We start from the raw sequence: 27,113 nt of genomic DNA, 5'->3' as shown, positions 1-27,113 counted from the left end.
GGCGTCATCTGCATATCTGAGGTGATTGATGTTTCTCCTGGCAATCTTGATTCCAGCTTGTGTTTCTTCCAGTCCAGCATTTCTCATGATGTACTCTGCATAGAAGTTAAATAAGCAGGGTGACAATATACAGCTTTGACCTACTCCTTTTCCTATTTAGAACCAGCCTGCTGTTCCATGTCCAGTTCTAACTGTTGCTTCCTGGCCTGCATACAGATTTCTCAAGAGGCAGGTCAGGTGGTCTGGTATTCCCATCTCTTTCAGAATTTTCCACAGTTTATTGTGATCCACACAGTCTAAAGATATTTGACTCCCCCCTTTATTTTAATGTGATCTATATACTTTGTTTTGCTTTGCTTTGTTTCCTTTCTGGAAATCTGTAGAAACTCCTCTTGTCCTCAGTGTTTTAAAATTTCAGGCTGATGGGCCCTTGAGTTTATTTTTATCCATTGTGCTGGGTACTCAGTGAATCCTTTTAGTCTGAAAATTCAAGTCATTAAGTTCTGGGAAATTTCTTTGAATTATTTTATTGATGATTTCGTCTTTATTTTCTATTTCTAGACTACTATTGTATTTAGGTAATAGATCTTCTGCACTGATCCTCTAATGTTATCTCTTTTCTACTGTTTTCCATCTCTTTGTCTTTTAACTCCTCAGACATTCCCTTAACTTTGTGTCTTGCCCATCTATTTTTTGTTGTTCATATTTCACTTTCATATTTTAAATTGCTAAGAACTCTTTTTTTCTCTGAATAGCATCCTGTGTGTAGTATCGTCTTTTATCCATCTGAGCATATTAATGGTTTTTGGAATGTTTATTCTTATTTTTGTTTTCAGTTTGACCTTGATATTGTCATTTGCCTTAGAGGCATTTCTTAAGTTTAATGATACTTGATTGCATATTTCTTTTTAAGAGCAGAGGACTAGAAAACATTGGGAGCTCTTTGTGCTGTTAACTGTGAAGTTCACTTTAGGGGATTTTGCTGGGCTCTTTTCATTGGGGATACCTAATGTCATTCTTCTTAGATCTTTCCTCTTGGGCTTGTCAAGGATCTTTCAGTATCCACCTGTAAAGTATTTGCCTGTGTTCTGGAAGCAGAGTGGAGGGGAAGAGGGCTATAGGCCTCAGCATCGAGTATGCATACTTTCATTTAATCACCTTGTTTCCAGTACAGTGCCTTTGCCCTTAACTGTGTTGATGTTTCCGTCTCCAAAATCTAAAATTCTAGTTTATTTGCCAGGGTGTAAGAGTGGTTGTTGCCTCAGTCTATGGAATTGAGAGGGGATCTGGAAATATAATTGTCTTACGGATTTTCAGCTAGTCTTCCTGTTTTGTTTTTTTAATTGAGGTATAAGTGACATACAACACTGTATCAATTTCAGGTGTATAACATTATGATTCAGTACTTGTGTACATTGCAAAATGATCACCCAGTTTCCTGTTTTTAGCCCCACTTTTACTGCCACTTAAAGAAGTACTTCAGTTCAGTTCAGTCGCTCAGTCGTGTCCAACTCTTTGCAACCCCATGAATCGCAGCACGCCAGGCCTCCCTGTCCATCGCCAACTCCCAGAGTTCACCCAGACTCACGTCCATCGAGTCAGTGATGTCATCCAGCCATCTCATCAATCGTCCCCTTCTCCTCCTGCCCCCAATCCCTCCCAGCATCAGAGTCTTCTCCAGTGAGTCAACTCTTTGCATGAGGTGGCCAAAGTACTGGAGCTTCAGCTTTAGCATCATTCCTTCCAAAGAACACCCAGGGATGATCTCCTTCAGAATGGACTGGTTGGATCTCCTTGCAGTCCAAGGGACTCTCAGGAGTCTTCTCCAACACCACAGTTCAAAAGCGTCAATTCTTCGGCGCTCAGTTTTCTTCACAGACCAACTCTCACATCCATACATAACCAGTGGAAAAACCATAGCCTTGACTAGACGGACCTTTGTTGGCAAAGTCATGTCTCTGCTTTTCAATATGCTGTCTAGCTTGGTCATAGGGCCACCAATTCCTGAGCCTTATGGTTGTTACTGAATTATAGCTCACATTGCCTCTCAAACCCCCTCTTCTAGGTTAGAATTCAGATTTTTAAAAATATGTCCATCCTGCTTTTCAACTTCCAAAATTTTGTTGCTATTATAATCTTTGCAGCTCTCTCTTTGTTGTATTTACATATAAGCACAATACATACAGGGGATAATAATTTAAAACGTTACTGTCTTCTCATTAGAAACAAAGGAAGCATAAAGATAGAAAACCCCATTACTGACATTTTATGGAAGTTTCAGGAGGTTGCAGAAGTCAGTGTACATGTTTCAATCTGCCATCTTAACCCACAAGTTCCCAAAAGTTTTTAAATAGAGAAAAGTTTTTATAAAGGTAAAAGAAACCAGCAAACTTTAAAATATTTTTATTTTAACCGAATTCAGTTTGATTTTATTTCCAACAGTAGAAGAATGAGATCCAAATAAAACTAGTGAATGTCTCAAAGCCACAGCCAGGTTTTGATGAATGTTTTTCCTTTTGTGATCAAGAATTAAAATCCAGAAGGTCACAAAACCTAGAGATTCAGAGATATTTCCACTAATTTCCAACACTTTTCTCCAGTTTTCCTAGGAGATACTCATCGTGCTTTTTAAAGTTAATTGATGAGGTATTATTATCCTCTGAGAAAGTTCATACATTAGACTGGGAAAAGAGAGAATGAAGTAGGTTAGAAAGTTGATCCTGCCCCTCCTAATATTCTTCCATAATATACACTTCACAAAAATAGTATCTTGAGAAGAGCATTATTTGATATTCATGACTTTAAATCAGATAGGCTAAAAATAAATAAATAAATAAATAAATAAATCAGATAGGCTAGAGTTTTATTGGTTTATCAGTTGTGTAATCTTTAGGAGTTAGTTAACCCTCTGAACTTGTATCTTCATCTGTGAAGCAGAGATTAAGTACAGATGGCCCACCATGTCCATGTATTTGGCATCCCTGGTTACGGTGGGCCCATGCAGGGACTTGAGCATCTTTGGATTTTGGTATCTTCAGGGTTTTTGGAACCAATCCCCTACTGATACCGGGGGGCATCTGTAATATTTTGAGGGTATATAATCTTTAAATAAGATTCAGTATTAAAGAACCTGGCACATAGAAGCTGAAGACCGAATGACACCCATTTTTCTTCTTACTGGTTCATCAGGGTAAGCTTTTTAGTGTGTAACATTTAGACTACATCTGAGGAGAGGATAAGATTTTAAAAGATAAGCCAGAGATGGAGACCTTTCTGGTAGGAAAGACCTTCCAGACTGAAAGAATAGCGTGACAAAAGCATGGCTATGTCAAAGAATCAAAGTCTGAGACTTATTTAAGGACTGGCTAGTACTTCCAGGTGTTTTGGACAGTACAGCACATGAAAGGCTACTGCACAATGGGAGTGAGGCTGGGAAGGTTTTGATATAGGGGCACCTCAGCAAGAAAGCTAAAAGGCTGGTGTTCTCCCATATTGCAGCACTGAGTGAGATACAGACAAAGCAAGGATCCATCGGGAAATGAAGGCCCCCTTCTCTGGTAAAGCTTTTTAATATGTCTTTTTAACTGCTAGATCTGATAGAAATCATAATGGAAGTTATTGATAAACCTGGAAAAATGTATGAGATATATATATACTCTAAACAAGTGTACTTGTCATGTAACTTGTTTGTTACTCAAAACAAGTCAAGAACGTCAGTAAAGACTATGTCCAAGAGAAGAAGATTGCTATCTTCATGTTTCAAAGACTGTCAGGGGAAGAAGGAGTAAAATTAAACCTTGATGATGGATCAGAAGAAATCAGAAAGGAGTTTTTAGTTCCCTTGAGAAATAATATTTTTTATCAGATCAAACTGCCCAATAGTGAAATGAAAAGCTTGAAGTGAATTAAAAATCTAGTCATTAGAGGTGTATATACTAGAGCTAAATGATTATCAGAGATGCTGTAGAAAATGGGACTGTTTTGTGAAATGGTAAAAGCAAGTGCCTTCTAAGGTTATGCGCAACTCCATATGATTCTGTGCCTGACCAGGGCTCTTATATCTTCTAGGTGTAAACTTTGTATCACGCTTTGCCCACAATAACCTATTCCACAAACCAGAACCTTGAGGATGGTTACAAATACCCTGAGACAGTCCTGTCCCTTTCAGTTCAGTTCAGTTCAGTTGCTCAGTCGTGTCCAACTCTTTGCGACCCCATAAATCACAGCACGCCAGGCCTCCCTGTCCATCACCATCTCCCGGAGTTCACTCAGACTCACGTCCATCGAGTCCGTGATACCACCAGCCATCTCATCCTCTGTCGTCCCCTTCTCCTCCTGCCCCCAATCCCTCCCAGCATCAGAGTCTTTTCCAGTGAGTCAACTCTTCGCATGAGGTGGCCAAAGTACTGGAGCTTCAGCTTTAGCATCATTCCTTCCAAAGAACACCCAGGGCTGATCTCCTTTAGAATGGACTGGTTAGATCTCCTTGCAGTCCAAGGGACTCTCAAGAGTCTTCTCCAACACCACAGTTCAAAAGCATCAATTCTTCGGCACTCAGCCTTCTTCACAGTCCAACTCTCACATCCATACATGACCACAGGAAAAACCATAGCCTTGACTAGATGGACCTTTGTTGGCAAAGTAATGTCTCTGCTTTTGAATATACTATCTAGGTTGGTCATAACTTTTCTTCCAAGGAGTAAGCGTCTTTTAATTTCATGGCTGCAATCACCATCGGCAGTGATTTTGGAGCCCCCCAAAATAAAATCTGACACTGTTTCCACTGTTTTCCCCATCTTTTCCCCATGAAGTGATGGGACCGGATGCCATGATCTTCATTTTCTGAATGTTGAGCTTTAAGCCAACTTTCTCACTCTCCACTTTCACTTTTATCAAGAGGCTTTTGAGTTCCTCTTCACTTTCTGCCATAAGGGTGGTGTCATCTACATATCAGAGGTTATTGATATTTCTCCTGGCAATCTTGATTCCAGCTTGTGTTTCTTCCAGTCCAGCATTTCTCATGATGTACTCTGCATAGAAGTTAAATAAGCAGGGTGACAATATACAGCCTTGACGTATTCCTTTTCCTATTTGGAACCAGTCTGTTGTTCCATGTCCAGTTCTAACTGTTGCTTCCTGGCCTGCATACAGATTTCTCAAGAGGCAGGTCAGGTGGTCTGGTATTCCCATCTCTTTCAGAATTTTCCAGTTTCCTGTCCCTTAGTCAACTGTTTAAGCTGCTTCAGGGAGCTCCAGAAGCTGTCACTAGAGAGGATTTTCTCCACAGTTCTGCTGAAAACAGTGGGACAGTCTCCATCCAAGTGGAGCCTTTGGTGCTACTCCACAGACCTCAAGAACATCTTCACCTGAATGGGAGCCTCCAGCCACCTTGAGATGGGGCTTGCCAGCCCCTGGCAAACCCCCAGTAGCTCTAAAACTCTTTCCCTCTCTTTGTCTTAGCTGAAATCTGAGCCCCTTCCATTGGAGACTTGTTTTCTGACACTCCACAGGAGCAGAAGGTGATGGAGATGGAGGTTGGGATGGCTAATTTGTCCATTTCTCATTACCGTTACTTTTCCCTCCTTGTTTAAAACCATCATCTTGCTTTGGAGCAATTTAACTGTTCAACTCTCTATCATACCTAGCCACAATCATCTGGTATTTCTTTGGGGCACTCAGAACTTGGAACCTCACTTAAGATCTTCCGTTCTAGGCCACTAGCTCTATAGTAACTGTTTTTTCACCCTAATATCATGCCCTCTGTTTCCCATACTAGACTGCATGCCTTTCCCATGTTCTCTCTTGCTCCTGTGCTTTTATGCCTGCAGTTTCCTCTCTTTGGAACACTGTTTCCCTACTCTTTCTCCTGATAAAATCCAGCTTGCAGTGTGTGGCTGGATAGGTTATCACTTCCTTCCCAGGTAGATCTGTCTTCCCTAGAGTTGCTCAGGCCTCCTTCCTCTGTGTTCCTAAGGCCTCCTTCCTCTGTGTTCCTATAATTTTCTCTAATGTGATGTTTATTATTCTTTAATGTATTTTGCTTCTGATTTTTAAATGTCTTTTCCATTATATTATTATTACCTGAAACGCAAGTACTACCTTTAACCCATGACCTGGTGCATAGAAGGTGTTCAATACCTACTGGCAGAATGCATACAGTTCCAGCTGCTTGTCTTCTGTGTGCCCTTACAAGACTGTGAAGGTCGAATGAAAAGTAGGAGACCTGGTTTTATTACTATAGCTAGTTCATATCTAGCTCAAATAGGTGGTAATTAAATAACTAGTTAAGTAATTAAATACAGATACACCACTGGTGGACTTAGGCTCAGAATGTATGCCTGCCCTTTACCTCCTATAGTTTTCTGCTTTATCCTGCTAACCCTATCACTGTCACCCTGCTTTTGTGTTTCTGCCAGTTTTCCAGTCCCCTTGCTTTAATCTTTTGGCATTTCTTATCCTCAAGATGTAGTGAATATATTTGCTTACCTTGGATGTTTTCTTTTTCATGAGTCTTGTCTTTAAAGGCTATAGTGTGTTACATTTAGGACACAGCTGATTCAGTTGAGATAAAAAATAACAACATACAGGCTTAACCAAAAGAAAGTTAGAAAGAAAAACTAGTAATGGAGTAGAAAAATTAGGTGCAACATTCAGTTCAGTTCAGTCGCTCAGTCGTGTCCGACTCTTTGCGACCCCATGAATCACAGCACGCCAGGCCTCCCTGTCCATCACCAACTCCCGGAGTTCACTCACACTCACCCATCGAGTCAGTGATGCCATCCAGCCATCTCATCCTCTGTCGTCCCCTTCTACTCCTGCCCCCAGTCCCTCCCAGCATCAGAGTCTTTTCCAATGAGTCAACTCTTCGCATGAGGTGGCCAAAGTACTGGAGTTTCAGCTTTAGGAATGTCATTCCTTCCAAAGAACACCCAGGACTGATCTCCTTTAGAATGGACTGATTGGATCTCCTTGCAGTCCAAGGGACTCTCAAGAGTCTTCTCCAACACCACAGTTCAAAAGCGTCAGTTCTTCAATGCTCAGCTTTCTTCACAGACCAACTCTCACATCCATACATGACCACTGGAAAAACCAAGCCTTGACTAAAAGGACCTTTGTTAGCAAAGTAATGTCTCTGCTTTTCAATATGGTAATGGTTAAGTATAAAAAACAGTATTGTTCTTAGCAGTAGCTATTGAGGAAAGGGAATGAGAACTAACAATTAAAGATGCTTATAACCCACAGACCGTGTTGAGAGTTTTACATACATGGTTTTATTTATTCCATACAATAACCCTGTGAAGCAAATGTTGTGTGTATTATGTAGGTTAGGAACCAGAAATTCAGAGGGGTTAAGTGATTTGCTCAAAGTCACAGAGATGTTAATGTGCAAACTTGGAGTTCAACCCAAGACCTTTGCACTTTTTAGTTCCTCTCCTCTTCTGCTTCACATATTTTAAATTGATGTTTTATTAGCTTATTTTTTATTTAAGAGTTTTGGACGTTAGCTCAGAAGTTAACATGGAAGTGGCAGTTTGAAGACAGAAGATAATGTGGTTTAATAACCTTAGACTAATCCTTAGAAACAGCTAACTGATTTGAGGGGGTGGTTTTATATTATAACCCGTTCAAAGATTATTAATTAATAGTGCAAAGAGCAATATTTAAACAGCAAGTAGAGTTCTCACCAAATCTCTTGATGCAGATTTTAATACAGTCTAAAATTTGTGCTGATTTTTCTTTGGACAGCTGTCCAAAATTGTTCATGCCTGCTTAGATGATTAACACATTATAGAGACTTTATTTTCAATGTGCTTTGTTAAGAAGAAAAATGTATTCAGACTCTATTGTGAGAAATGAAATAAAATGATTCCTTGGCCAGTCTGCTCCTCTTCCCATTGACACCACCCCACACACACATACATTTACACGTATACTCATCTAATACACTTACTCACTGCCTGTGTCACTTAGAGTCTTTCCTCCATCTCCACTGATTTGTCTTCTTGCCTACCATTTTGTACCCAGCTTAGCTCAACTCCTTTTCTGTAGATCCCAGTACTTCAGGAAAGTTTTTCCTACAGAGATTTCTCTATTAACCAAATAAGCAAATTTGGATTTTACCCCTGCAATGTGCACTCAAAAGTTCGTTAATGATCCCCCCAAAGTTGATTAATTACCATCACTTGGCATAATGTTGGTTGCCACATATTGAACAATAAATAGATCCCTGCCATTAACAGTCTTATTGTAGGTATTGTGTATGGTCTATGGGAGCAAATTATTGAATCTCTCTGCATCTCAGTCTCCTCCTCTGTCATACAGAGATGATGCTTTGTTACAGTTCTTATGATGATGATTAAATGAGTTAGTGTTTGTGTAGTACTCAAAACAGAGCCTAGCATACAGAAAATACTACAGAATTGTTTTTATTTACCAAAGCAAGGCTTAACTTTGCAATACTTCATCTAGTTCTAAAATGTAAGAATTAAAGATTTTAAAATTAAAAAAATAATAAAATAAAAAAATAAAAAAAATTATAAAAAATAAAAAATCCTTGGGGTATCTTTACAAATATCATAAGTTTAGAGATTAGTTTATAAAGAAATGTTGGCTCAGGGGCCAACAAGTCCAAAGTCAAGGGTGTTGGTCAGCCTGGGCTCTCCTTGGAGACGCTTAGGAATAATCTACTTCCAAACTGCTTTAATTGTTGGCAGAATCCAGTGCCCAGCAGCTGTAGGCCTGAGTGGGCTTAGTTCCTGGCTTTCTGTTCCTGGATGCCGCCTACATTCCTTCACACATAGCGCCTCCGTCTTCTGACCTGTAATGTCCTTTCTCACAGTTTATATCTCTCAGAACATTCTCTTCTGCTGCCAGCCGGAGAAAACGCTCTGCTTTTAAAGGTTCGTGTGATCAAATTAGGCCTACCCAGGTAATATCCCTTTGCCATAAACATAAAATGACAAGGGGCATAACCCTGGGCTAAAGGTCATAGAGGCCATCTTAAAATTCTGTCTGTTGCCCCACCCTTCAGGCTGTCATTGAAAGATAACTGTCCCTCTAGGTTTACTTGGTTATCGTTCATTTACGAGGTAACCTCCCCAGGGTGACATCCGTGCCTGAGTCACCTTGCAGTCTTCCATCATATGTTGCGCACCTTCCCTGTAGCAGATACTCAGTACATATCCAGTGAATTAATTATACTTTCTGTTAAATGAATTGTGAGATCAAAAGATGAGCAGAATTGTTCCAGGCCAGATTGTAAGAGCATCTATCCAATTGGAGGGGCAATGTGCACTTGACACTTCATTAACATTTGGAAAGGTGTTTGTTTGGTTGGTTGGTTGTTTTTGCTTCTCTGTTTTTGAGGCTATACTTATTTATGAGCAACCAAAGAGACTAAAGAGTAGATGCATGGGCTTGGACTCTAATGCAATTCAAGTGAGGTCAGGAGAACACTACAAAAGAAAAAACCTTAAAAGGAATGAAGTAGATATTATAGTAAAATTGCTATTTGTAAGGGGGAACATCATTAGAGAAAGAAAAGAGCATGCTGGAAAACTGTGTTCCATTTAGGGCACCTCATTACCAGATTATTTAAGGGAAACTGGAGGGAGTTCAGGGACATAAAGAATGATGAAGAGGCTATAGGGATTAATTTACAAGCAAAGATTCTAAACAACTAAACATGTATAGCTTAACTAAACAACAGCTGAGTAGAGATGTAACTAAATAGAGTTGAGAGTCCCTTTCTAAGTATTAGAATTAAATGAGAAATGAGAAAACAATTTTTTATCCAACTTGTAAGCAGTATTTAGACTGTGTGTTGGCATGTGAAGTGTCAGAGTTGAATCCAAATCTCAGCTCCTCTACCTGCTACCTGTGATAATTCAGACAACTCCTTTAGCCTTTTCCGTTTTGTCATGTGTGGAGTGGGAAGTATATGACCTACCTCATGGGGTTATTATGCAGATTAAATGAAACAGTGAGGTTTTGTGCCTGGCACAGGTTGTAAATTGAAAAGAATGGTAAATACTATTGGTATTCATTCTTAAGTGGTTAAGACTTCAGAGTGCTAGAGTCAGACACACCTGGGGTGCACATTCAGTTTGTGTGTGTGTGTGTGCTGGGTCTTCGTTGCTGCACAAGCTTTCCTGTAGTTGTGGTGAGTAGGGGCTGCTCTCGAGTTGCGGTGCACGAACTTCTCATTCTGGTGGCTTCTCCTGTTGCACAGCACAGGCTCTAGAGCGTTCGGGCTGCAGTAGTTGGGGCTCCGGGGCTCTAGAGCGCAGGCTCAGTAGTTGTCATACACGGGGCATGTGGGTCTTCCGAGATCAGGGATCAGACTCCCGTCTCCTGCACTGGCAGGCAGATTCATTCCCCCTGAGCCACCAGGGAAGCCCTCTACCGTTTATTAACTCTGCCTCTGAGTCTCACTCTCTTCAACCCTCTGAGCATAATGGTGAGGACTAATGAAAGAATATAGTGCAAAATGCTTACAATGATTGGCACATTAATTAGTAAATTTGTTAGTAGCTGTAGCATTATTTATCATTAACACAATCATCATTCCATGGAGACCCTGACCAAAGTACTAGTATATATTCAAATTATTTCTAAATTTCCCGTATTATAAACAATGCCATATGCATACCTCTGTTTCCATCATAATCAACACACACACACACACAGTTCAGTAATTATTTGTTGAATTCAGTCTGCTAAGTTCTACCAATATTTATGTCAAATACTTCTGGACACTGTGCATTGCTACAGAGATCCTGCAATGGGCTTCTATACTCCTTGTGTGATCAAATTTATGGCAGTAGATTTAAGTGCATTATTCATTGTAATAAAACTCTGACACTTAGATTTACCTGAATTTCTATGAAAGAATCCCTGCTTTTATAATGGCATTTTCACTTTTGTCTTTTACACACCTCAGTGCTCCCTGTGGCTTCTCTTTAGAAATAGGATTGTGTTGTTGTAGAATCAACTCTAGCTCGATTAAGCAAAACTAGTATTAGTTTAGAGGGTTTCCAATTAAAAGATATTAAGATTAATCAGAGGGTGTTAATCAGATGTATTCATCAGTAATAACCTCACAGAAAGTACAGGATAGCCAGAAGAAGAGCTACAGATGGGGAAAAAAAGCCACATGAAAAGATGCTAGATATTACTAGTCATTCAGTTCAGTTCAGTTCAGTTGTGTCTGTCTCCTTGAGACCCTGTGGACTGCAGCACTCTAGGCCTCCCTGTCCATCACCAACTCCTGGAGCCTACTCAGACTCATGTCCATCATGTCAGTGATGCCATCCAACCATCTCATCCTCTGTCGTCCCCTTCTCCTCCTGCCTTCAATCTTTCCCAGCATCAGGGTCTTTTCCAATGAGTCAGTTCTTCGCATCAGGTGGCCAAAGTATTGGAGTTTCAGCTTCATCAGTCCTTCCAATGAATATTCAGGATCGATTTTCTTTAGGATGGACTGGTTGGATCTCCTTGCAGTCCAAGGGACTCTCAAGAGTCTTCTCCAACACCACAGTTCAGAAGCATCAATTCTTCAGCACTCAGCTTTCTTAATAGTCCAACTCTCACATCCGTACATGACCACTGGAAAAAGCGTAGCCTTGACTAGATGGACCTTTGTTGGCAAATGCCTCTGCTTTCTAATATGCTGTCTAGGTTGGTCATAGATTTCCTTCCAAGGAGCAAGCGTCTTTTAATTTCATGGCTGCAGTCACCATCTGCAGTGATTTTGGAGCCCCCCAAAATAAAGTCTGTCACTGTTTCCCTTATTTCCCCATCTATTTGCCATGAATTGATAGGACCAGATGCCATGATCTTGAGTTTTAAGCCAACTTTTTCACTCTCCTCTTTCACTTTCATCAAGAGACTCTTTACTTCTTCTTTGCTTTCTACCATAAGGGTGGTGTCATCTGCGTATGTGAGGTTACTGATATTTCTCCCGGCTGTATTGATTCCAGCTTGTGCTTCACCCAACCCGGCATTTCGCATGATGTACTCTGCAATAAGTTGAATAAGCAGAGTGACAATATATAGCCTTGATGTACTCCTTTCCTGATTTGGAACCAGTCTGTTGTTCCATATCCTGTTCTAACTGTTGCTTCTTGACCTGCATACAGATTTCTCAGGAGGCAAGTCAGGTGGTCTGATATTCCCATCTCTTGAAGAATTTTCCACAGTTTGTTGTGATCCATGCAGTCAAAGGCTTTGGCATTAGGGAAATGCAAATTGAAACTATAAAGAGACACTACTACCAGAATGGCTAGAATTTATAAGACATATCATCAATTCCTGATGATGATGCAGAGCAACTGAAATACTCATACATTGCTGGTGGGAATGCACGATTGTGTAGCCATTTTTGAAGACAGTTTGGTATTTTGAAAATAAACAGCTGCCATTCAAACCAGAATTTCCACTCCTTGGTATTGGTCCAAGAGAAATAAAAACTATAAGTCCAAAACAAAAACCTGTGCCCAAATGTTTATAGCAGCTTAATTCTTAATAGTCTAAAACAGGAGACAACCCAAATGTCCATCAACCAGCATGCAGACAGTTTGTGGTATATCCATACCATGGAATACTGCTCAGACTCAGCAATGAAAAGGAACATATACATGCAACAGCATGAATGAATCTCAAAAACAAATGAAAAAAGGCAGGCAGCAGACACTAAATATTCTGTGATTGCATTTGTAAGACATTCTAGAAAACTGTCTCTGCCCTGTTAGACTGTGATCTCTCTGATCTGATACAGCCCCTAACACCAGGATTGCATCAGAGTCAGTGAACTGGAAGCAGAAATGGCTAAATTTGATCAGTTTAGGGAATAAGTTTTAGCTCTCAAGTGAATCAGGAATCTAGATTTGGCCAGAGGTCAGTATAAGGTAGCCTGGGGTGAATCAGAGTGCACCAGACTGTTAACAGGAGGTCAGGAAGCCAAGGTGAAGCCTGCTGGATGTGACATCATGAATATCAGCTCTAATGGATCCTACACAAGTTCATCCACTCACATAGCTGTCAGCCTCCAGAGAACCTAACCTTTCTTTGATGATCACTAATTAAAGCTGATTGCAGTTACTATCAAGGGTCTGGTTTACCTGCCTTTGACAAATTTCCAGTTGTACTTTGCTTGTCCATTTGCAGTATGCTTTACTGACCCTCTTCAACAACTCTTAAGAACTGGCAGTGACAGAGACCCCACTTACAAACCAGGTTGACCCCAGAGTTGCTTCAGTTTAATCATGCTCCTAGTTATTTTCTGGCAAACATAAGAATACGAAGCAAAGGACCATCTTAATTGAAGTGTTTTTAATATGACATATTTTATAATGCTAAGCTTGGCTCAGATATAACCTGTACCTCATAAATACAACATGTGCTATAAAGAAAAGAGCCTGTGGTTAAACTCACAAACTTAGATTCTGGTCCCTGGACTCCACCTGTTCACCCTTGGCTTGGCCACTTAGCCTCTCACTTAACTTCCACGGTGAGTGAATCAGGCGGACTGATGCTCCAACATGAATCCCATGATTCTGAGGGTAGTTGGGAGGATGATTGGGAGGATGAATAGAAAAACTTTCCTATTACTAGACTTAAAGTTTTTAGACCTGACTTTTAGACTTTTCAGGTCTCAGACTGGCATGCTTCAGCTGTGTCCAGTGTTTACATCATATCATACCTATTTTGGGGGGAAAGAACTGGCAAGGTTTATAGATAAGGATGGAAAAGTACTTAGTTTGTTCTTGCAACTAGTGGCCCATAATCAGGTTTTTATACTTTTCCTTAGAGGTGTATATTTTAATAACTCACTGTAAGAAACAGTGTTATTGCTCATATTAAATATTCTTTAAGTAGTTTTTCTACATCTTTGAAAGAGCTGTGTTTTCTTCTAGGAAGGCAGATTTTATTTTTGACGTGGTGGTACCCTTTTTTTAAGCTCTTAATCTAGTTCCTTTTATGTCAGTGAAACCTTAATATTTAAAAATGAAATATTGATAACTAGTCCTATAGAGACTTTCGGCTACATAAGACAGAATTCTAAAGTAAAGTCTTTGATGCATATGTGCATTTTTAATTTCTTAATTTTTCAACTCTTGTAGACCAGCTCTCTCTTTGTAGTCAAATTCATTGTAATCCCATCACGAAAGTATTGATCTTTTAGTAACCTTTATTGAAGCATTGTATTAATCCACATTCCCACACGGTAACAGACGGTTTGTATCAAACATATCATGCAGCTTAGCTCAGGCCCCATATGGAACTAATAAGCCACGCAATAAGTGGCCTTGTGTCGATGCATGTGGCTTGGAAGGGTGAGAGTGTGTGTGTACGTTGTCTAAACTGAATTTCTCCTGCCAAAACCTAAATGACAGAATGATTCTTGAGCCCCCAGTGTCTTTCCCAGCCTGGAAAAATTGAGTGTTTAAAAAATAAAAATAAAATTGAGCACTTTGATATTAAATTAGGCCTCTTAGCTCAATAGGAGGATGCTTACCGAGTACAAGAACTCAGCATTTATTTCTCAAAAGTACAATCACACTTTATTTTAAAATATGATCTCCAGAGCTGCAAAAGACTTACCTAGTCAGTGGAGCACCATTTATCAAGCTGCATGAACTAGTTAATTTCAACTACAAGAGCTCTACCTTCATAGTTGATCTGTCTGTATAGTGATTTGAGATGAACCCCACATGTGGCTTTGGGAAAATACTGTATCTTTATACAAAAAGGTGGTGTGGAAGAGGAAAATAGAGAAACGATGGTTAATGGAATTGGCATGGCTGTAGTCGTCTGCTGAGGGCTGAGTGTATCCCTGGCTCTGATTTTCTTTCTTGTTGTTTTTCGAGTAACCATAAAGCTAGGTCTTCCTGGTGGTGATTGTTGTTTAGTTGCTCAGTCATGTCTTACTCTTTGCGATCCCATGGACTGCAGCACACAAGGCTTTCCTGTCCTTCACTATCTTCTGGACTTTGCTCAAAGTTATGTCCATTGAGTCTGTGATGCCATCCAACCATCTCATCCTCTGTCGCCCCCTTCTCCTGGTTGTTTTAGTATAAGGATTTTCTTTTGCTAGTAGACCACAGTATTTGTTCATTTTTCCAGGGAAACCACTGAACATTGCTTCTCCTCACTTCCCATGTAATTTGTCATCTGCGTGTAGTTTTCACCTACTAGGCTACCATAGAGTTGCGCAGAAATTTAACAGCTCCCATGGAATCCTAAGCCAATCAGAGTGAAGCTGAAATTCAAGCTAATTGAAACCAAAATTCCACTTACAACTGCTTAGACTCTGGGTGGTGGTGCAGTAGGAAGTTGTTACAAAAGGTGTTTATTTCAGAGACTAATTTGAAGCAGTTAGACAGACCCAAAGCAACATTTTATTTGCCTGGGTTTCTTGGCATCTGCCTTCCCCAATCAGAATTGAGAACAGAGGGAGCTCCATTTAGGGAAGTGTGGTATTTATTGATAGTAGTTCGTACGGGCAGGTTTTGATGGAATGTTGATGTAAGATTTCTCACAAAAAAGAATACTGTAGTCTTTAAATCTATCCTTCACAGCTGCCTCCTAGTTCACTTTCCTGCTTAAAACCACGTAGTAGATTCTTAGTGCTGTGAAGGAAGATAAATCTGAATCCTTGAGCTAAGTGTCTAGGCTCTTGTTGTTGTTTTTAAATAGCCTTTATTTTTCAGAACAGTTTAAGTTCACAACAAAATTGAGCAGAAAGAAAACTAGCCCTATATATCCGTATTATTTTATGATGCCGTATTTTAGAGAACAGAAAATATAACAAAAGGACTATATATTTATAAAAGAAACAAAAAATAGAGAAAAGTATAAAAATAAATTGATTAACCACATTTTCCTAGCACTCAAGGATAACTGCTGTTTGAACTTTATTCTTCAGAATCTTTTTCTGTGTTTATGTAAGCATAGATGATATATTTTTCAAAGACTGATGTCATGCTGTACATAGTATCACTTGGCATTTTTTAGTTAACAATCCCTTCTCACTAGACTCTCAATAGTTTTAATGAACACTCTCTAAAAACCAGGCCTCAGGAGTGTCCATTCTATATGAAAATCCTGATTGAACTCTTACAACAATTTTATGAGACAAACATTGTTGGTCCTGTTTTATAGAAGAGGCACAGACAGGTTCTATACCTTGTTCGAGGTTGCATACGTTACATGGTGAGAAGCAGACTGTGGGCGCAGCCGGTCAGTCAGAAGACAGAGATCTGATCTGTAGGCCTTTCTCTCCTTTCTGCATCCTTAGTCTTTCTTCCTTGGCCTCACTCCTTCTTTAACTTCTTGCTTTTACTAATACCTTAACAGGGAGTTAACTTGTTAAAGAAACACTAAGTAAAAATTTAGATTTGTTCCTCTCCTGAAGTATTTACATTTTAATTCACATTTGCATTTTAATCATGGGTCACCTCTACCTGATACAGTACAACATTAGGCTGGACCCCATTGTACTCCCTCCATTTTTAGACATTTCCCTTAAGGTGTCCAGAAGTGTGTCTTTTGTAGACTCTTCCATCAGACTTATGCCACAGTGAACACATGACGGTTTGACACCCTCTTATCCAGCTTTGACTTCTGACACATCAGAAGTGAGCAGAACCAGAAACGGGGCTGAGTGGATCAGTGTCCTTCAGCATTCACCTTGTGAAGGCATACCCTAGCCATACTTTAAACGTATAGATGCATGGTTCAAACCTATCAATTTTTTTAGGGCGTTTTAAAGTGGAGTCCGAACTTTGAAGTCTCTTGGAGATGATCTAGTCCAGTGGGGTTTAAACTCCAGATGGGAACGCCTCTTTGGTTCTAACTCTACTCGTCCACAATTGCCTACAGTGTCCTCTATTTGTTTTACACTTGGGCTTCTATATAATATTTCATGTGAATAAAGGATTCCATGGCTACCAAAAAAGGTAGTTTGACAATTATTTGAGTAGCCCTGGCAGGGAAGGGACTTGCTCATGGCCATAGAGCAGAACTGTGTCTGTCACCCAGGTCTACTGACCACCCACATCATGTGTCAAACTTCCCGCTTCACTCTGCAGGTATTTTAAAGATATTAATATGTGTATGTGTTTATTGTTGCCTTTCTCGAGTGCTTGTAGTGAGGAACTTAGTAAACTAGTAAAAACTTGTTTTTAAAAAAGTGAACTATGTACTTAAGTTTTTTTCCTTTGACTTGAGTTCTGTTCTCCTTTTCTGACTCTCATCCTAATTAAGTGATAAGCTGATTTTGAGCACCTATCTTATGCCTAGCTTAGCAGCAGATGCTGTGATAATATATAGACAGAGTATATATGTAGCATAATGATATTAGATACAGTTTATTGACCATTTACTATGTATCAGCTATTATTTTGGGTACCCTACATAATGTATTGTATTTACACTTAACAGTAGCTCTGCAGGGCAGATAACATCCCCATTTACAAGAAGTGACAAATCTGAGGTCAAACAAGTAGTAAGTGACAGCACTGGTATTCAAACCCAGATCTTCTGTATCTAAGCTCATCCCAGTATGTCATGATGCCTCTCATTTCCTCCCATGCAGCATTAATTTTAACTTATTAACAAATATGTATTAAGTATATATTCATTTAGTTTAGGCTTTCCAAAGACAGCAGATGGAAAGGTGGTGTAGGAAGGGATTTGGCAGAGGGGTAAAATGCCCCCTTACCTTGGGACAATCAGAGAGCTTCCTACAGGAAATAGAACTGGTGTTGGCTCTTTCAGAGTGGATAGAATAGACAGAGGGAGGATGCCTAGAGGGACACTTGGTGACAGGAAAGAGAATCTCAGAGAGGTGATTCCAATAGCCAGTAATGGAAAACTATTATATACATAGGGGACTTCATGGTAAACAAATTAAGTATACTCATTTATGTCAGGCCCTAATGAAATGCTACTAATAAAGACAAAATAATTTAAAATTGTAAGCACACGAAGATGAAAAGAACAGAAGAGACAAGAGCAGGTAGTAGAGTCAACAGCATTTTAGAAAATCACAAGCAGATAAATGACAAACTATGAGTAGGCAGAATGGGGGAAACCAAAACCTAAAGCCTTCAAGAAGCAATGTAGTTCAAGCCATAGAACTCCAGAGTAACTTATTTCACTTAGCATAGTACCCTCTAGGTCTATCCGTGTTGTTGCAAATAGCAGGATTTTGTTCTCTCTTATGGCTCAGTAATATTCCAGTGTATATGTGTGCATGCATATGTATACCCCACCTCTTTTTTATCCATGTATCTACTGATAGGCACTAGCTTGTTTCCATATTGTGGCTATTGTGAATAATGCAGCAATGAACTTAGGCGTGCATCCTCCAGTCCTCAGCAAGTCCTGCCAATATACAGACTATCTGATCAGCACTTTAAAGTTTCATTCATAAAGAAGAATTGACAACCAAAGATTACCAGACATTAAAGAAAGCTAGACATTAAAAAAATAATTTTTAAGGCTGAAACAAAAACAAAAAAAAAAGAAAAAAAAACAAAAGTAACAGAAAATGAAGATAGAGGAGACAGAAAATAAAAATAACAATAATGATAATAGAAAACAATCAAAATTAGAGGATAAGAGTTTTCATATTGAAAGGACTCACTAGCAAGGAAAACAAAAGCAAAGTAAACAAATGGGACTATATCAGACTGAAAATATTTTGCACAACAAAGGAAACTATGAACAAAATGAAAAGACTACCTACTGAATGGGAGAAGATATTTGTAAGTGATATATCTGAAAAGGAGTTAATATCCAAAATATAAAGAACTCAGTCAACTCAATATCAAGAAAAAAGCCAACCCAATTAAAAAATGGACAGAGGACCTGAATAGACATTTTTCCAAAGAACACACAGAGGCAATCAATGGACACATGAAAAGATGCTCAACATCATTAATCAAAATGCAAATCAAAACTACAGCAACCTCACATCTGTCAGAATGGCTGTTATGAAAAAGACAAGAAATAACAAGTGTTGACAAGAATGTGGAGAAAAGAAAACACTTGTGCACTGTTGGTATTTTTCCAAAGAAACCAAAACCACTAATTTGAAAAGACAAATACACCCCTATTACTGCGTTATTCCTGATATCCATGATATGGAAGCAACCTAAGTGCCCGTGAGTAGCTGAATGGATGAAGATGGTGTGGCGCATACATGTGCGTGCACACACATGCACTGGAACATTATTCACCAATAAAAGAGAACAAAATCTTGCCATTTGCAGCAACATGGATAGACCTAGAGGATATTATGCTATAAAGTGAAATAAATCAGAGAAAGACAGATGCTATATGTTTCACTTATACATACAATCTAAAAAACAAAACAAATGAACAAGCATAACAAAACAGATATAAAGAGTCCTAGCTACAAACAGGTTGCCAAAGGAAGGTCAGTAAGTGGGGGATGAGTGAACCAGGTGAGGGTAATTAAGAGATACAAACTTTCAATTACAAAACAGATGAGCCACAGGGATGAAATGTACAGTGTGGGAAATACAGTCAATAATAATGTGATATCTCTGTATAGTGACAGATGGTAGCTATATTTATTGTGGTGATCATTTTGTAATGTATGGAAATAATCAAATCACTGTGTTTTGTACCAGGAACTAACATAGTGTTTAGATCAGTTTTACTTCAAAAATAAACTCATAGAAAGAGAGATCAGATTTCTGGTTACTAGAGGTGGGGGTGAATTGTGGTGGGAGTGGATTGGATTAAAGTGGTCAAAAGGTACAAACTTCCAGTTATAAGACAAATAACTACTAGGGATGTATTGTATACCATGATTAATATATTAACACTGCTGTATGTTATATATGAAGGTTAAGAGAGTAAATTTTAAGAGTTCTCATTACAAGGAAAAGATAATTTTTTTTTCTTTAATTTTGTATCTATATGAAATGATGGATGTTCTCTAAACTTACTGTGGTATTCATTTCATGATGTATATAAGTCAAATCACTGTGCTACACACCTTTAACTTACACAGAATTGTATGTCAATTATATCTCAATAAAGCTGGAAGGAAATAAGAACAAAGGACTCACTAAATTCAGACCAAAACAGTAAATGATAAAAGACCCAAACAAAAGCTTATCATTGTAAAATTTCTGAATACTGACATTAAAGAATAAAATCCTGAAGAGAGAAGAATCGCTTCACACACATGGGTCAGGAATCAGAATGTTATCAGGTTTCTCAATTGCTATATGCAAAATTAAATGACAGTGAAACAACATTCCAAAGGAATAATCATTACAGCCTTGAATTTTATACCCAAGCAAACTATCATTCAAGTACGAGAATGGAATTAAAGATATTTTTAAATATTCAAAGTGTTAAAAATGATACTTCTCATGTGGCCCTTTTCCAGAAAGCCATTATAGAATCAGTTTAGTTTGGTAGCTCAGTGGTGCCTTACTGTTTGCAAGCCCATGAACTGCAGCACATCAGGCTTCCCTGTCCATCACTAACTCCTGGAGCTTGCTCAGACTTACATCCATCGAGTTGGTAATGCCATCCAACTATCTCATCCTCTGTTGTCCCCTTCTCCTCCTGCCTTCAATCCTTCTCAGCATCAGGGTATTTTCCAGTGAGTCATTTCTTCGCATCAGGTGGCCAAAGTGTTGGAGTTTCAGCTTCAGCATCAGTCCTTCCAGTGAACATTCAGAACTGATTTCCTTTGGGATTGACTGGTTTCATCTCCTTGCAGTCCAGTTCAGTTCAGTCACTCAGTCGTGTCCAACTCTTTGCAACCCCGTGAACCGCAGCACACCAGGCCTCCATGTCCATCACCAACCCCCAGAGTCCACCCAAACCCATGTCCATTGAGTCAGTGATGCCATCCAACCATCTCATCCTCTGTTATCCCCTTCTCCTCCTGCCCTCAATGTTTCCCAGCATCAGGGTCTTTTCAGATGAGTCCTGGGGACTCTCAAGAGTCTTCTCCAACACCACAGTTCAAAAACATCAATTCTTCACACTCAGCTTTCTTTACAGTCCAACTCTTGCATCCATACATGACTACTGGAAAAACCATAGCTTTGACTAAACGGACCTTTGTCGGCAGAGTAATGTCTCTGCTTTTTAATATGCTGACTAGGTTATTATATTCTAGAGAATATATATATTCTCTATTATAGAATATGCTCCACCAAAATGAGGCAATAAATCAAGGAACAAGTGATGAGATCTAGGAAACAGCAGCCTCAACACAATTACAGTCAGCCCTCTGTATCCACTGACATAAAACCTGGGTGTGGGATATGGAGGGCTGAATGTTCACTATACATATGCACCATTTTAGATGAGGGACTTGAACATCTGCAGTGTTTGGTATCTGCAGGGACTCCTGGAGCCAGTCCCTTTGGGATATAGAGGGGTGACTGTAAACAGAATTACTAGGATGATGGTGAAAGAAAGTTGTAAATAGGTAATAAGAGAACCAGCTTAGAGAACAAACTGTTCAGATTGGAGCAGACAGAAGGTACTGTAGGAAATAATCTCCAAGGGATGCGGTATGGGCTGATAGGTTGTTATATGATGTCTTTATTAACCAGACTGGAAGGATTTAAGGTTTTGTCCTAATTGGGGGAGGATCTAGTGATAGGTACATGGGTACTCAACAAGTGAGATAAATGGCAATTATCATTTCAGGAAAAACAAACATAAGGCAAAAAAGGAATAGTATATTATATGGCTTAGCAGTGAACAGTATTTTTGTAGGTGTAAGGTAAACACTAAATATTGATTTAACAAAAAAATGTTACATTCCAAAATAATTGAATATCTTAAGAGAATGAGGAAAAGTGTTTTTGAGAGAGTAGACAGTTAAATCCTCATATTCTTTAATAAAAAGTAGGTAATTATCGGTAAGGAGATAAAATGTATTAAGAAAAGAGTAATAAAAGGGCTAAATTCTCATTTTGCATAACAGGAACATAGTAGATGATGTCTAAATGAGAGGGATAGAACAAGAAATATTAGTATAAGTGTATTTAGAAATATGAAGGTAAAGAAAAAACTAAAAGTGATCACTACTGAAGAGCAAAGAACTGTTGCTTTTTCATTATAAGCCTTTTAGTAGTTTAGACTTAAAACATTATATGTACTTTAAATTTTTTACATACACATACACACACACATACACACACACACAGACTTTGGCCACCTGATGAGAAGAGCCAACTCACTGGAAGAGACCTTGATGCTGGGAAAGATTGAGGGCAAGAAGAGAAGGGGGCGACAGAGGATGAAATGGTTGGATGCCATCACTGACTCAATGAACATGACTTTGAGCAAGGTTGGGGAGAAAGAGAAGGACAGGGAAGCCTGGCATGCTACAGGTCATGGGGTTGCAAAGAGACAGACATGACTTGGCGACTGAACAACATATATGTACTATGTGGGAATTTCTATTTTAGTTCTATATGTTGAAGACTGAAAGGGTGACATGACAAAGGATTCAGAGTTGTTACTGAGAGTCTAGCCTTGGCTTTGTCCCTTATCAGCTCTGAGACCTTGGGCAGGACACTTGTCCTATTGAGTCTTAGTTTCTTCACTTATGAAGAAATGGATGATGGAAAAGATCTCCATAGTCTTTTTAAAGCTATGATATCCGAAGATTCTATGATAAAAATAATGCTTGGCAGCAAATGAGGAGTTAAGATTTGGGTGGAGGCTTGAAATTCCCACATTTTCCTTTTTTAGTGGAAATCAGACTTGGAGAGAAATTTTCATTGTGGTCTCTGAAAAGAATTCAACACCCACCTTCCATTGTTAAGCCTGGGGCAGGCAGTTGACTACATACTGGCTCAGGGACACATAGCTTAGTGTTATTTTAGTGTGGGGTGGTTTTACTTTTTTGATATTTAATATTTTTCAGTATGAATCACAGGTGAAATTTCCATGCCATGTGTAAACAATTTCACTTTTTTATTGAAACAATGAATTCAGGAATGTCATATTGGGATGTCAGCCATTTTGCTTTTATCAGTGAATGGAAAAAATGTTTTTATATTAATATAAGAAATGATGTCATATAATATGGAGGAGATCTTATAATTCAAGGTCAGCAAATCTCAGGAGGTGATTTAGGTCACCAAGCTAGATTTGGAAAAGGAAAAGAATATTTTCCCTTTGTCTTCTCAAGGTTTGGGGTTTTGTTTTTTTCTAACCAATTTTCCTCTCAGACTTTGGGGTAGCTGGTCGAGTAGCATGATTTCGAAAAGGAGGCTGTGACTAATAATGTCTTTGCCATTGAAACGTGTGGCTCTGGAGAAATTCCTTCCTCTTTCTGGGCTTCAGTTTTCCCATCTGCACAAGAAAAGGGCTAACAAGATATCTTTTAGCTTTAACATTCTCTGTTTCTTCCTTCTTATTTTATGTGTATGTTCTGACCATTAAAGAGACCTGATTAGGTTTGGGGGTTTTCTTTGAAAGTTCAGTGTAGTGAGAGTGAACTCTTTGTTAAATGTCACTCACTCCCACTTAAGTGAAAAGTCAATTGAGTACTAGATACAAACAAAAGAAAACTTACTTTGACTTTTTGTTGATAGTAGTTTTATTTTTTTTAAGAGGAAAATATTTAAAGTTTAACTTAGCCACTTTTAAATTAGGTGCTGGAAAAGCAAAACTTTAAGGCAGATGACCCTTCATATATGTACATCAGTATGCAGTTTACAAAGTCCTTACTTCATATATATTATGTCATTTGAAAAATACATTTCTACAGGGCTGTGTTGTACACTTACTGTGTATTTGACATCATGTGTGTGTATGAATATGCACATTATACTTAACCTCAGATCTTTATTATGCTTAGTGAGGAAGCAAATAGTCTTAGAGACAAAGTGAGAGGAGGCAGGAACAGGCAGATGAGAACCATTTAGTAGGTTACCCAAGACACTTAGAAGGGCACTGAATTGTAGAAAATCAGCCTCTGGCAGAAATAAGTAAAACTAAGAGCAGATCTTAGCCACAGGCCATAGCAACTCTGTTCTCTGGTCCTAGAGAAAAAGGAAAGCTAGAAGCACAAGAGAAGTAGCGTAAAGCACAGCCTCAAAAATGACTTGCTCTTTGTTTAATAAGCATGAAATGAGCACTAGCACTGTGTCAGATACTTGGGCATCAGAGACACATACAACATAAACCTTACTCTTGATTCTGCAGAGGGTCAAGTCAGTGAAAGAAGGGCTGAATGTGCTCAGTGTATAATCCCAGCCTTCAGTACTTAAAATGAAATACTGTTTTTATGGTATACGTCCCTGGGGTTGATGTTAGCAAACTCTACAGGGGTCTTGAAAATAATCCTGATTCCATATAGTTGGTCATTCTTAGTCTTCTCTCACTTTAGGAGGCAAGGGAGCAGGAAGTGAGCAGACTACCTTTAAACACCATCCAGAAAGTGTGGTTGGGATGGTGTTGGGTTCATACAGTCACATTTCCTCATTAGAGTTTAAAGCAGTAGGGAGGGGAACGACTAAGTCTTCAGTGGGTCATGTTTGGGAAGTATTGCCTAGTGTCTGCCAGAATTTAATTCTGTCTTTCCATCTTTGCAGCTAAGATATCAACATGGACTAGGGACTCCAGACTTGAGGCAAACCCTTCCTAACCTGAAAAACTTCATGGAGCATGGACTAATGGTCAGGTGGTAAGTACCTTTCTCTGCCATACCCAGAAACTGCTAGGTGGATAGTGATCTGGAGGAACTTGCCTGACTTCTGCTCCACACCTGCCTTCTGGGTTTTCTTCTATAATGAGATACCTGAAGAAAAGAAAAAGCAGCCATCATACCTGTATAATTCTAAGCTCCAGTCTGGTTAAGAGGGTGAAGCACCCATGGGAGGAGGGTGGGTTCAAGGAAGTATTGTTTAGACATGGGAAGGTTGGCTAGGTGAGGAATTCTTGAATGCATGGTTGAGGCAGAGGCTGGAGGACAGCCATGTGATTTGTAAACGGAGGACATGGAGCCCCCAGGACTTTTCCAAAGAACAAGCAAAGGACAGTTAAAAAAATAAAAGCACACATCAGGATAAGTGGTTGAGAATGAAGGGAAGAAAGCACACAAGGAATAGGTCAGGCTGTCAGGATGTAGTCTGAGACCTGGAGGAACAGACGTGCTGGAATATTTCTCACATGTGATGTCAGTGCCTGTTGTAACCATAAGGGCAAGCTGCTGCCTAAAAGTGCTTTGTCAGGATGGACATGACCCTCTTCAAAAGACAAGGGGAAAGGGACCATCTGATGCAAAGAAGACATTAGATAATTAACTTGACTTGAATAAAAGGGAAGCTGTTGGCGCTAGTCATTTAGTAATTCGAGCCCTTGGATGATAGGCAATAACTTACAAAATTATGTGCATTCAGATCAGGCCTTTAGAGTTAGACAGCTGAGAACAGCATGGTTTATTCTAAGGAGCACTGGGTTCTGAGTCCCAGATCTTTTTCTCATTTGCTATGTGAATTTTGTTGTTGTTTTAAGTTTAGAGATTCCGTCATTCATGCCAAATTGTTCAACATTTATCACAGTGTTCAGTTCAGTTGCTCACTCATATCCAACTCTTTGCAACCCCATGGACTGCAGCACGCCAGGCCTCCCTGTCCATCACCAACTCCCGGAGTTTACTCAAACTCATGTCCATTGAGTCAGTAATGCCATCCAACCATCTCATCCTCTGTTGTCCCCTTCTCCTCCTGCCCTCAATCCCTTCCAGCATCAGGGTCTTTCCAAATGAGTCAGCTCTTCGCATCCAGTGGCCAAAGTACTGGAGTTTTAGCTTCAACATGAGTCCTTCCAAAGAATATTCAGGACTGATCTCCTTCAGAATGGACTGGTTGGATCTCTTTGCCATCCAAGGGACTCTCAAGAGTCTTCTCCAACACCACAGTTCAAAAGCATCAATTCTTCGGCACTCAGCTTTCTTTGTAGTCCAACTCTCACATCCATTCATGACTCCTGGGAAAACCATAGCTTTGACTAGATGGACCTTTGTCAGCAAAGTAATGTCTCTGCTTTTTAATATACTTTCTAAGTTGGTCATAACTTTTCTTCCAAGGAGCAAGAGTCTTTTAATTTCATGGCTACAGTCACCATCTGCAGTGATTTTGGAGCCCAGAAAAATAAAAGTCTATCACTGTTTCTACTATGTCCCCATCTATTTGCCATGAATTGATGGGACCAGATGCCATGATCTTAGTTTTCTGAATGTTGAGTTTTAAGCCAACTTTTTCACTCTCCTCTTTCACTTTCATCAAGAGACTGTTTAGTTCTTCTTTGCTTTCTGCCATAGGGTGGTGTCATCTGAATATCTGAGGTTATTGATATTTCTCCAGGCAATCTTGATTCCAGCTTGTGCTTCCTCCAGCCCAGCGTTTCTCATGATGTACTCTACATATAAGTTAAATAAGCAGGGTGACAATATATAGCCTTGACATAGTCCTTTCCCAATTGGGAACCAGTCTGTTGTTTCGTGTGCAGTTCTAACTGTTGCTTCCTGGCCTGCATACAGATTTCTCAAGAGGCAGGTCAGGTAGTCTGGTATTTCCATCTCTTTCAGAATTTTCCACAGTTTATTATGATCCACACAGTCAAAGGCTTTGGCACAGTCAATAAAGCAGAAGTAGATTTCTCTTTTTTGGAACTCTCTTGCTTTTCTGGTGATCCAGCAGATGTTGGCAATTTGATCTCTGGTTCCTCTGCCTTTTCTAAAACCAGCTTGAACATCTGGAAGTTCACAGTTCACATACTGTTGAAGTCTGGCTTGGAGAATTTTGAGTGTTACTTTGCTAGCGTGTGAGATGAATGCAATTGTGTGGTAGTTTGAGCATTTTTTGACATTGCCTTTCTTTGGGATTGGAATGAAGACTGACCTTTTCCAGTCTGTGGCCACTGCTGCATTTTCCAAATTTGCTGGCATATTGAGTGCAGCACTTTCACAGCATCATCTTTTAGAATTTGAAGTAGCTCAACTGGAATTCCATCACCTCCACTAGCTGTGTTGGTAGTCATGCTACCTAAGGCCCGCTTGACTTCTCATTCCAGGGTATCTGGCC

At 39.4% G+C, this 27,113-nt stretch overlaps 1 protein-coding gene across 2 annotated transcripts in view; it reads left to right on the top strand.

Moving 5' to 3' along the window:
- Window positions 1-27,113, top strand: part of UVRAG (UV radiation resistance associated) — a 320,457-nt gene that overhangs the window by 266,806 nt on the left and 26,538 nt on the right. For both annotated transcript variants that reach the window (XM_018059329.1, XM_018059330.1), the window contains one exon: window positions 24,621-24,712. In XM_018059329.1, coding sequence (XP_017914818.1) covers window positions 24,621-24,712 — 92 coding nt within the window. The remainder of the gene's footprint in view (window positions 1-24,620; window positions 24,713-27,113) is intronic.

Source organism: Capra hircus, chromosome 15 (genome assembly GCF_001704415.2).
Source record: "Capra hircus breed San Clemente chromosome 15, ASM170441v1, whole genome shotgun sequence".
NCBI lineage: Eukaryota > Metazoa > Chordata > Mammalia > Artiodactyla > Bovidae > Capra > Capra hircus.
This window is presented reverse-complemented; position numbering and strand designations above follow the sequence as displayed.